We start from the raw sequence: 10,811 nt of genomic DNA, 5'->3' as shown, positions 1-10,811 counted from the left end.
GGTTGAACTTCCGGTTTGACCCGTTTTAAAATAAACTACAACTCGCTTCACTTGCTCACAAATACTCCTCGTTCACTCGTATTTCAGGATATGAAAATGTTTTAAAATCCTTTGAACTGATATAAAAACACACAAATAAATAAATAAAAAAACCTGTAAAAAGGAAAGTTAAATAAAAAGAAACCGTTGGTTCACTTCCGGTATTTAATATTTCAAAATAAAAACCTTTTTCCTTATTTCACAACCAAACAGAAAAAGCAAATTTACCTCATTTATCCGAGTTAAAGCACAAATATAATCACTCTTATCTGTGATTAATACTGCAATACGATAAATATGAATATAAGGAAATAGCTAAAATTCAACTAAACGAACAGTTTGAAACACTTCCGGTGCTGAACCGTACAAAATAAAATGCAACTTGTTTCATGTACTTATAAAAACAACAAACTTTACTTTAAATTGGCTAAATCTAAAGTCTTGAATACACTTGTCTGTTTCATTTTCTAAACTAGGTCCTGCATTACATTATAGATACACAAGTCCAGAAAATTACTCAAAACAGAAACATGTTTATTTTAAAAGTATTAAATTCTAAAACTTTCCTGTACAGACTCGTCCTTTTAAAATCGTCAACACTCCTGTTCATGAAGTTGTTTGAAAGTGAAAACAGTATAAAGTTAGTTTTAAATTTCTTTGCTGTTGACATCTTTTCAAAACTGATCCGAATGACGATTTAATTTAATAAACACAAAACAAGATGCGACAATGACCCGATCATTACACAAATAAATTACAAGTGTCTAGTTTCAGCTACGATCTTTATTCATTTATGAGGTTTTGGCTCAACTTTAAAAAGCTGAACAAGTTTAAACATTTGTCTGTAATTCACAAACCAAATTACATCCTAAATATAAAACTTAACTTTTTTTTTTTTTTTAAACTTTAATGTTAAGTTTGGAGACTCTCGTTGCACAAACCACGTAGTAAAAGATCCAACATCTAAATCCATTTAGAAAGTTCTTTTAATGAGCTGCAATGAAAATACACATTTAAAAAAAACATGTTTTGACTGTACATGCATAATAATTAATGTGAAGTTTCAGAGCTGAAGCTGTGGAATGATTCTGCACACATCGAGTCATTTCACATCATAGAAAACATAATTTACACACAGACGTCGGAGCGGCTCCGTGTGACGGGGGTCATCCTGGTGTTTCTGAGTGACCCGCGGTGCAGACGGCAGGTTCTTTAATCGGTCGGTAACGGTTTAAAACGGGTCACGCTGCAGCTTTCTGGTTGCGTTCTACAGCCATCCTCTCCAGACGCTCCGTGTAGAAGCCGTTAAAGTCCAGCCTGTGGAGGCGTCGACACAAACGGATTAGTACCAGAAGGTGGACGTGGAAACAGACGAGCGCAAATGTTTAAAGATGGCTGCTGGTCTTTCCGACCTGTAGATGATGCTGATCATGCTGTGCTCGCAGTCGTTGGTGCTGTAGACGCTCAGTTTGTCCAGCAGGTCCAGAAGCAGCAGGCTGAAGTTGCTGTCGAACTTACTGATGGTGGCTTCGAAGCCGGCGTCGGACTGAGGGCCGTCTGCGTGCGCGGCTAAAAACTGAGGCGGCGCAGAGCAACAAAAATTCATCAACACAAGCAGCAGAGCCACACGGCTAACTTTAGAACTTTGTTTGAGACGCGAGGGTCGTCACCAAACCAGGTGAGAAGTTTTCCTCGTTACCTTTGTGGTCGTCTTCTTCTTCTCGGGTTCGCTCTGAGCTGGCGGTGCCTCCATCATCTCCTGCTCCTGAGAGAGACGCTCCAACCTCAGGCTCTGAGTGAACCGCTACAAATCCAGAAAATGAAAATAAAGGAACAAGTTTTACGTCTCGGACAGAGTTGGAAAAAAGTTTTTCAATTTGATTTAAGATGATCCGTTTCAAACTAAATACTGGTGGTTTTCCCTGTAGGAGCTACAGTACGATAAAAACTCTAAAGATTGTTTAAAACATAATAAAAACGATGTGAGGTGATGATTAACGGCAGAATTTTTGAACATCAAAATGTGAAACGAATGCAGTCAAACATAATTATGGAGCTTCTGAAACACATTCAGGGCTTCTTCGGACTTAAAGGTCCAGATGAAGTGGAGTCGGCTCTCTGGGGCCAAGTGGACCAAAACTAGATCCGACACAAAACTAACAGAGCTAAAAAAATAAAACAAATAGTTGGAGCTCAGACAAAACGTCCAGGAGCACAAACAAGATCATCCTCGTAGGTTGACGCAGAAACAACCGGACTTCTTCATTTTTAAAGAGAAATGCAGAGTTCCAGATTATAAACTGTGTAGAACTCGCATGCAAATTACTCACACCTCTCCCTCGTGAGGGTCTTTGTTGGTCCAGTCTGCATCAATGAAGGCACCAATTTAAGTGAAACTAATTATACAGTTAAACAATTTAAATCTGAGATATTTGACGTCCTCCATCGTCTTTGTCAAAAATCTAATTCTGTCCTCAAAAATGAAAAAAAGCGTCCCTTGTCCTGAAGACGAAGGACAACAGAGTCCTGGAGCCAGACGTTTGTGCAGCTGCTGCACGGGGTTTTGTCCTCTGGATGAAATAACTTTATTATCTGAGGTTTAAAGTTCTCTGGAATGTGTTTGGAGGAAACTCAATTTAAAATCTTGGAGCTTCAAACTTTTCAGTTTTTACTGGAGAAAGCTACTGGTATGAAAAAGTCCAGTTGTCTGATTCAGCTCATTAGGGTGACCACCAAGGTGTCGTCAACGAACCTGCATGCAGTTTGTGAACATGACGCAGACGGACATGAGTTTGGAGAAGATCCGGAGCAGCTCAGGGTTGGTCAGCATGCAGTCCTTCAGGCAGTTATCCAGGAAGCTGGTGTGGTGGCAGAGAACGTCGTCGATATTCGAAGCCTGGCGAACGAGAGCCAACGCTCATCATCTAAAACAAAAACCGCCGTCCATCTTTGAAGCTGCTCGTGTTCGAACCCTCACCGTCTTCAGGTTGTTCTCCATGACGTGCCAGGTGGGCTCCATCACCTCAAACATCATGTAGTACTGGATGTTCTGCACGAAGTTGAGCATCCGCTGGCGCAGGGCGAACGCAGCGGCAAACCTGCACACAGACCCGTTCGAAGACACGTTCCGCCCCAAGTTTATCACCGACCAACAGATCCGTGGACTCACCACTTGGCCGAGTGTAGCGAGTACTGCCTGGAGTCCTTGTTGCTGATCCACACGTTGCACAGCAGCCGCTCCACGTGTTTGCAATAAAACATGTGTCTGAAAAGCATCTGGTACCTCGTCAGCGCCTTCCTGGATCGTAAAACAAACATTAAAGCCTCAAATGTTTGACTTTTACATGGAATAAGAGTGAACTAATGTGCAGAAAAAAATGAAACTAAAAACAAAAACTAGCAAAACGCCACGTGGAAGCTAAATACAGTTAAACAGTTGCTAAACAAGAACGTAGCAAAATGATAGCCGAATGTTAAAGTAGCAAAAGGAAAGATAAAAGATGAATGTATCGAATGGTTAACCAAAAGGGTAACTAAAAGCTAAAACAGAGCTCCATTTAAAAATAGAGTAAAACAGGAGAAAAACTAACCAAATGTTACCAAGAAGGTAAAATGATTTAAACTGTTGCTAAAACTAAAACTAGAAGTAGCATAACTCCAGTTAAAAGTAGTGAAGTTCTAACTAAAAGGGTAAAAACAACAAAAACTTTTAAATGCTGGGTAAAAGCAAAACACTTGCTAAAGTAGTAAAGCGTTACCAGTAGCTAAAAACTAGAAATTAGCTAAATGCTAACTAAAAAAAGTACAAACAGGAAAATGCTAGTAAAAAGTAGCTAAAAGGCAAAAAGAAGCAGAAGACAAAAAAAGAGAGCTGGAGAACGGTGGTTTTGAAGGAATTAATGAGATTTCTACAGGAAAATATTTGTGAATGAATTTAACTATTTTAAAATGAAGTAAAAAATAAAAACTTAAGCTAAAAGTCACAGCTCGCTTCAGCTGAATGTTATGATGAACGGTTGAAACACCTGTTGATGATGAGCGACAGCGGCCACTTGACGATGTAGTCGAAGGAGAAGGCCTCCAGCCCGCTGAGCGCCACGTCCGTCGGCTCGGCGTTGATGATGGCCTTCTCCTGCTTGGTCTCGATGGCGAGGACTCGCAGCAGCTGAGTGATGACGTCATGAGGCATCAGGTCGATCTGAGGAGACGAGGAGGAAGTTGGAAAACTGCGTCTCCACTGACAAATCTTGTTCGGTTTGCGCCCACCTTCAGGTCGTCTTTGAAGGGGTCCGTGTTGGCCGTGCTCATTCTCAGAGCGAGCTCCAGCAGAGCTTCGAGTCTCGGAGGAACGATGTCGTCCACCGGCTTCTTCAGCTCCTCCTCCGTCAGGTCCATGAAGTGCACGAAGAAGTCTCCTTTGTCCATCAAAAAGTAGTGCTTGATTGACCTGACGGAGACAGCGAGGAGGAAACGGAGCAGATTAGTTCACCTGCGCCTCCTTTCATTGAATAGTTCTGCTCTAATCTGCTCACCTGAGCCGTGAGACCAGCTCCTTCTCCTCCATGAGGAAGTCCAGGAGGACCTTGCTGGCGTAGTTGTAGGCCTTCTCTATCTGCTCCACGTAGGCCCGCTCCTTCAGGGTGTACAGAACCTCCTTAGCGTCGGGACACGTCACGTCCCGGCCGCACTCCCGCACCACGTTCAGGTACTTCCCTGTAAAAGAACACGTTTAAAAACAAACAAACATGGAGTCTTTCACGTGGTGTTTGCTGTTTTTTTCAGCTGAGACGGCTGTCTAAGCTGAAGCCTATACTCTCCAAAAAGAACCTCGAGACAGTGATCCACGCCTTCATAACATCTAGGCTTGATTACTGCAATTCACTTCTGTTTGGAATCAGTCAGTCCTCCATTGCTCGTCTACAACTGGTCCAAAATGCTGCAGCCCGATTTTTAACTGGTACAGGCTATAGAGAGCACATCACGCCAGTTTTGGCCTCCCTGCACTGGCTACCCATTCACCTTCGGATCCATTTCAAAATTCTCATGTATGTTTTTAAATCACTGAACAGTTCCACCCCATCCTATCTCACTGATCTTCTGCAGCCATATGTCCCACCGCGCTCTCTGAGGTCAGCAGACCAGATGCTTCTCTCAGTCCCAGAAACCCGTCGTAAGCTCAGAGGTGACAGGGCTTTCTCTGTTGCAGGTCCACGACTGTGGAATGAGTTGCCACTGAGTGTCCAGCAGGCTCCCACACTCTCAGTCTTTAAGTCTCGCTTGAAGACCCACTTCTATTCGCTTGCCTTTAACACGGTGTGATTTGTTTTGGTCCGGTCTGTTCTCTACTCTGTTGGCCATTTTAGTTAGCTTCTGCTGCTATTTGTATCTGTATTTCTATTTTATGTTTTCCTGTCTGCTGTGCATGTTTGGTTCTTTTGTACAGCACTTTGGTTGGCCTTGTTGCTGTTTTAAGTGCTATATAAATAAATTGGTATGGTATGGTTCTTACCTGTGCTTAATATTTTGTCAGCCATTTTTTGTAGGAAGGAGGGAATCCGGTGCTGGACGATGGTGTACCGCTGGTCCCAGTACTTGTCGTTGTAGTCTTCTTGAATCTTCTCCTTCTGCAGCTCGTGCTCCTCCACCATAAACTCACTGAGCAAACGCAAAAAAAAAAAGAGCTTTTTAAACTAAAACAGTTCATGGGTCTCCTTCAAAACAAGTTTTATTGGTGAAGGTCAAACTGTCCTGATGCTGATTTTAGAAACAAATCACCGTTTGTTTTTTCTGTTTTGGATGTTCCTGTTTGACTCCGAAAACAACAAGATATGTTTTTTTTTTTTCCATTAAAAGAAAATTTGTTTAAACTACATTTAAAAAAAATCAAATATGCATAAAGTTTAAATAAAATAGGAAATACAACATCGGACAAGATGTAGAAACAAATTAGAAATGGCATTTTTAAGCATGAGCAAACTTTTTTTTTTTACATCGCCGCAAAGCTCTGAATGTTCCACACTTCTTACACGATTCAATAACTCATATTTATGTGCACATCGTGTCAACTGTATAAAAATAAAAATAATATATATAAAAAATTCAACAAACAGGTTGAGATTTGATAAGTGAAGGTAAATAAACCAACGGCCCATTTCTGTGTGGAACGAAACTAAAAGGGACATTTTGCCCGTTTGAACTGTTCTGCTGAAGGTAAACACCTGTAGGGATCCTTGATGATGCCTCTGTAGATCCACTTCTCCAGGATCTCAAAGTACGGGACGCTGGCAGCTTTAGTGAGGTACAGACAGAGCTCCTGAGCCTGGCTGTCACCCGTGTAGTTAAAGGTGCGGTCATGAAGAAGGCTGAGTGTCGATCCACCCATACAGTCCCCTTTGTCCAACGAGGAGGCTGTGATCAGACACAAGTTAGGTTTTCATTAAAAGAACCTTTTTGTTGCAGCATCTGTGTTTCTACGTGTGATAAAACAACTTTTTCATGTCTCACCAATCGACGCCAGGATCTCCATGGTCCTCATGGTGGGCTGGATATAAAACCAGAGCTTCTGCAGCGACAAAAGGCCCTGCCGCTGGAGGTGCTCCAGCTGCGTGACGAGGATCAGGTACTCCTTCATCAGAGTCCTCATCGCCGCCGTGAGAGCGTGGTTCACCTGGCCGTACTCGAAGGACGACTTCTCCTCGATGAACCTGGAAGAAAACGATCAGCAGAAACGTTAAATCTGCACAATCAGCCAAAATACTTCATCCATTGTGTGAACGCCGAGTTGGTTTTAACAGTTGTTTATTTTTCTGTTCCTTTATTGCCATCAAACTCCTTCAGCCGTTTACGTCATTCAAACATCGAAACGTTCAGCTCACTCACGACATGGATGCTGTGACGTTTGGAGCTTTTACCATGTAAGGAATGTTTTTAATTTATTTTCAAATACACACATTTAGATTGCTTCAATTCTCTTTGAAATCTGCTTCAGCACACCTGCTCTATTTTTATTTATTTTATGCTACATTTAGCTAATATTTTGACACGTTTAGGCAACGTTCAGCTTTTTGAGCTTTAACAACTCAGTTTTGGCTTCTTCAGCCGTCGTTCAGCTCTCGGCATTCCCACTGCAGTTTCACAGGAAGTGCACTAAATATTGATTTAGCTCAGATTAGTAGCAGCGAATTAGTCAACAAGAAGGATTAAGGATTAAATGATTGAAAAACTATTTATTTAAAGCACAGAATTAAATTTCAAATAAAGACTTTCGTAAACAACATGACTGCCAGCAGATACTTTGAGGAAGTAAATAATGTCCTTACCGTGTTATAGTGGAGTAATACGACGCCACTGGTAATATTCTGTTCACCAGCTCTTTGACAGACACGTCCAGCGTTGTTTCGACTATAAAAGAGCGGTTCTGCCTCCCCAGAACAGGCTGGGCCGTGATGTCTCGCCCATCCACCCCGATCAGAACAAACAGCAGGTCCTCCACCACAAACTGCTCCTGAGCCGACAGAGGCAGCGTACCTGAACACAAAACATGGAGGATTCACTGACGCGAGGCTACATGTAGCAGAGGTTAGAGTGGAGACTTCCTGTCCGCGTACCGATGGCCACAGCTGGTTCTGCTGCCGGGGCGGGGCTGGTCATGAAGTCTCCGATGAGAGCTGGACGGTCGTAGACCCAGTTAGGAAACACGGGGTTAGGCTGCGTGGAATTCTTCTTATTGTGTTTGTCCCGTAACATCTTCCGCGTGACTTCAGCGGGCTAAAGTCACATAATCAAAAGTAAATTATGCAGCATAAAAAAACTCATTACAAAATAAAGAGATTGTATTTAAGGTCCTCTGCAGACGAATTCTACTTTTCTTTTTCTCACAAGCACTGTAACAAAACTCTTTCCAAGACGCAAAGAAAAGATTAACCAGAGGCGCGTTGGAGCTGGCCGTCACGTTGCCCAGCTTCTTACGCAGCTCGTCCAGCTCCTGCATGGACATCTTTGTGCTGCTCTGAGGCACAGAGTAACTGGTGGTGGTGCTCGAGTTGGCATTCGCTGAGGACTCGGATCTTTCTTTGGCGTTCTGCTGCAGAAACTGAAGCGTCTAGAAAATTCACAAGTTGTAAAAAAAGACGTTTGCAGTGAATGAAAAACACAATGAGTTATCATGAAACAGGTGAGTGACCACCTTTTTTAAATCGCATTACCTCTTTATCCTCGCAGAGTTTGGACAGCAGATACACCAAAGGGTCGAGGTTGCGAACATTTTTGGACTTCAGCTCGTCATACTTCCTCAGGAAGTCTTCAGGCGTTTTGGAGAACTCTGCTAATTTGACCTGAACATGCACAACAATTAGAAACTGGCCACAAAAACTTCATTATTTTGTGTCTTGGTGCACTGAAGTTTTTAATGAATCACGTTTTCAGGCTGCTGCTGTGTGCCCCACCTTGGCACTGTGAGCAGACACTGTGGTGGTGACATAGGGAGTCCTGTGTTTCTGCAGTAGGTCGATGTATCCCTCTGCTCCATCACCTCCTCGCACCTGCAGGAGGCTGAGCAGCTCGTTCACGTCGTGGTGGATCCTGAACTCACTCATGGCTCAGCTGACCTGATGACAGTTTACAGAGCACACACCGAAACACGGGAGGCTCTAGTTTACACGGACATTCACTGAACGAAGCTTAGACCAAAATACACAATTAAACAACGATTTAAGCTTGTGTGCGGAGTGATGCGGAGCTAGCGGTATGCTAGCTGGCTAACTCATCCACAAGGAGTGGATGCTACATGACAGCTAGCTTACCAAAACGAGAAATACAACATAAATCAAGATGTGATAATAGAAATTAAAAATTTTAAATCATATTGCAACAGTTTAAAAAAAAAAGTGAGGTAGGAATTTTACCAGTTGGTTACATTAAATCAACAGAGCAGCTACCGAAGCTACATTCTTCTTCGTCTTCTAAATTCTTGCGCGGCGGCGCCACAGCGCCCCCTGCAGGTTCATGTAAACGTTACAAGTGGTTGTTTTTATTTACGTGGACAAACGTAACTGCTGCAACTAACTACGACTGAAAACTTAGGTACACAAAAACAAAATAAGGAAAATAGTGCAGTACGTGGTAATTTACATGTGAGATAAAAGAGATAGATATGAACTTTATCAGGTAGTGTGGCCGAGCGGTCTAAGGCGCTGGATTAAGGCTCCAGTCTCTTCGGGGGCGTGGGTTCGAATCCCATCACTGCCAGAGTAAACTTTTAGAGGCACATGAGATACAGCAAAGTAATATTCACTGTGTTGTCGGTTAAGGTGTAAAATTAAGTTTGGTGTTTGGTGAAATTCATTTACTTTTGAACAGGTCTGAATTTACTATCCGTGCAATCTTACTGTTCAATTTGAATAAATCAAAATGAATTAAATTTATTGACAAATTTGCAATTTTTACAATAGAGGCAGGGTAGAATCACGAATTTTATGTCTCTATGTATAAAAAAATAGAATCTAAAATATATATTTGTATGTGGTAATTTTAATTAATAAAATGCACATTTAATGTTTACGGTTCATTAAAATTTTACAGTATAAGTAATAAGTATAAATTTAAACTAAATATTCTACTTTGTATTTATAAAAAAAATTGGCGATGACTTCATTATTTTATAAGCGATTTATTTTGAAGCTCGATGACAGCGGAAGTAAAGAGTACAACCCGGAAGTGTTACTCTCCTCTGACTAACGTTTGAATCGACAAGAATGACCAATTTATCTTGTGAAGAAACGGTTCAACGCGGAGCTGCTTCGGTCTTCCCGCTGCTAACGGTCATATCTGTGCGCTGAACCCCGGTCCTGGAGGCGGAGGCGGCCAGCGCCCCGATGCCAGCGGAGAAAACCCCGCCGCTGTGTTTACAAGTCGGCTGCGAGAGAATTTGTTTCCCCGCAGTGTGTCGTTAACGGATCGTGCTGCCCGTTTGTGTTGTCGAGGAGGAGGACGGGGGGAAAATGGCTGAACTGCATGTTGTAGAACCGATCGGAACCGGCACCGTAGATCAGCCCGAGCACCGCGAACACGTTCGGGGCTCGGTGCGCCTGGCGTCGCCCACTCTGGTGGTTCCTCCGCGGGGCGGCGGCCAGCTCAGCCCCGGCGGCGGCAGGTCGGTGTTCGGCTTCCCGCTGAAGAGCAACCCGGGCTCACCGTCCGAACCCGCGGAGAAGCCGGGCTCGCGCTGGGTTCGGCTCAACGTCGGCGGGACCTACTTCATCACGACCAAACAGACTTTATGTAGGGACCCCAAATCCTTCCTGTTCAGACTGTGTCAGGAAGACCCGGACCTGGACTCTGACAAAGTAAGTCCTGTTTCTGAATACTTTGAAGATCCACGATCACAGCTCTGCGGAAAACCGTTACATTTACACATTAGGCTTCTGTGGATGTTTAATTTTTGTAAATATATTTGAAGAGTACCATTCTTATAAGTTTTTATTGCAAAACTGAAGTCATTTTATTTCAGGTTGGCACGCTTTTATTTTTATTTAATCAGTTTTTACATTTTGTTTACCAGCCTAAATGTCTGCATCTTAGTGCTTGCACAAATAAAAATAAATATCTAGGGCTTGAATGCTGAAGAAACTGAAACTGACAGCTGAAAGAGGCAAAACTCTAGCTAAAAGCTAAAAGTAGCAACATGCTAGCCAAAAATATCCAAGGCTATCTAGAAAATAAAAGTTTCAAAAGGCTAACTAAAAGCTAAAAGTAAGAAAAGCAAAAGGCTAGTT

At 42.7% G+C, this 10,811-nt stretch overlaps 2 protein-coding genes and 1 non-coding gene across 3 annotated transcripts in view; 2 read left to right on the top strand and 1 right to left on the bottom strand.

Annotated features, from left to right (window-relative positions):
* Positions 1-785: 785 nt before the first annotated feature.
* tubgcp2 (tubulin, gamma complex associated protein 2) lies at positions 786-9,022 on the bottom strand. The gene is made up of 18 exons (XM_037691263.1): positions 8,943-9,022; positions 8,484-8,645; positions 8,244-8,372; positions 7,964-8,140; positions 7,647-7,806; positions 7,359-7,566; positions 6,544-6,743; positions 6,258-6,447; positions 5,549-5,694; positions 4,572-4,752; positions 4,306-4,486; positions 4,065-4,237; positions 3,209-3,337; positions 3,017-3,137; positions 2,792-2,935; positions 1,739-1,843; positions 1,452-1,615; positions 786-1,356 (listed from the first exon to the last, which is right to left on the bottom strand). The coding sequence occupies exons 2-18, from the start codon at positions 8,631-8,633 to the stop codon at positions 1,281-1,283; spliced, it is 2,634 nt and encodes an 877-aa protein (XP_037547191.1). The 5' UTR covers positions 8,634-8,645; positions 8,943-9,022; the 3' UTR covers positions 786-1,280.
* A 181-nt stretch (positions 9,023-9,203) lies between these two features.
* On the top strand, positions 9,204-9,285 carry trnal-aag. The gene has a single exon. It is a non-coding gene; the product is annotated as a tRNA-Leu (tRNA).
* A 463-nt stretch (positions 9,286-9,748) lies between these two features.
* Positions 9,749-10,811, top strand: part of kctd2 (potassium channel tetramerization domain containing 2) — a 5,131-nt gene continuing 4,068 nt past the window's right edge. The window contains exon 1 of the mRNA XM_037691261.1: positions 9,749-10,382. Coding sequence (XP_037547189.1) covers positions 10,038-10,382 — 345 coding nt within the window. The 5' untranslated portion in view covers positions 9,749-10,037. The remainder of the gene's footprint in view (positions 10,383-10,811) is intronic.

This window comes from Nematolebias whitei, chromosome 17 (assembly GCF_014905685.2).
Source record: "Nematolebias whitei isolate Nwh7 chromosome 17, NemWhi1, whole genome shotgun sequence".
Lineage (NCBI taxonomy): Eukaryota > Metazoa > Chordata > Actinopteri > Cyprinodontiformes > Rivulidae > Nematolebias > Nematolebias whitei.
Note: the sequence above shows the minus strand (reverse complement) of the source record. Positions and strands in the feature narration are given on the sequence as shown.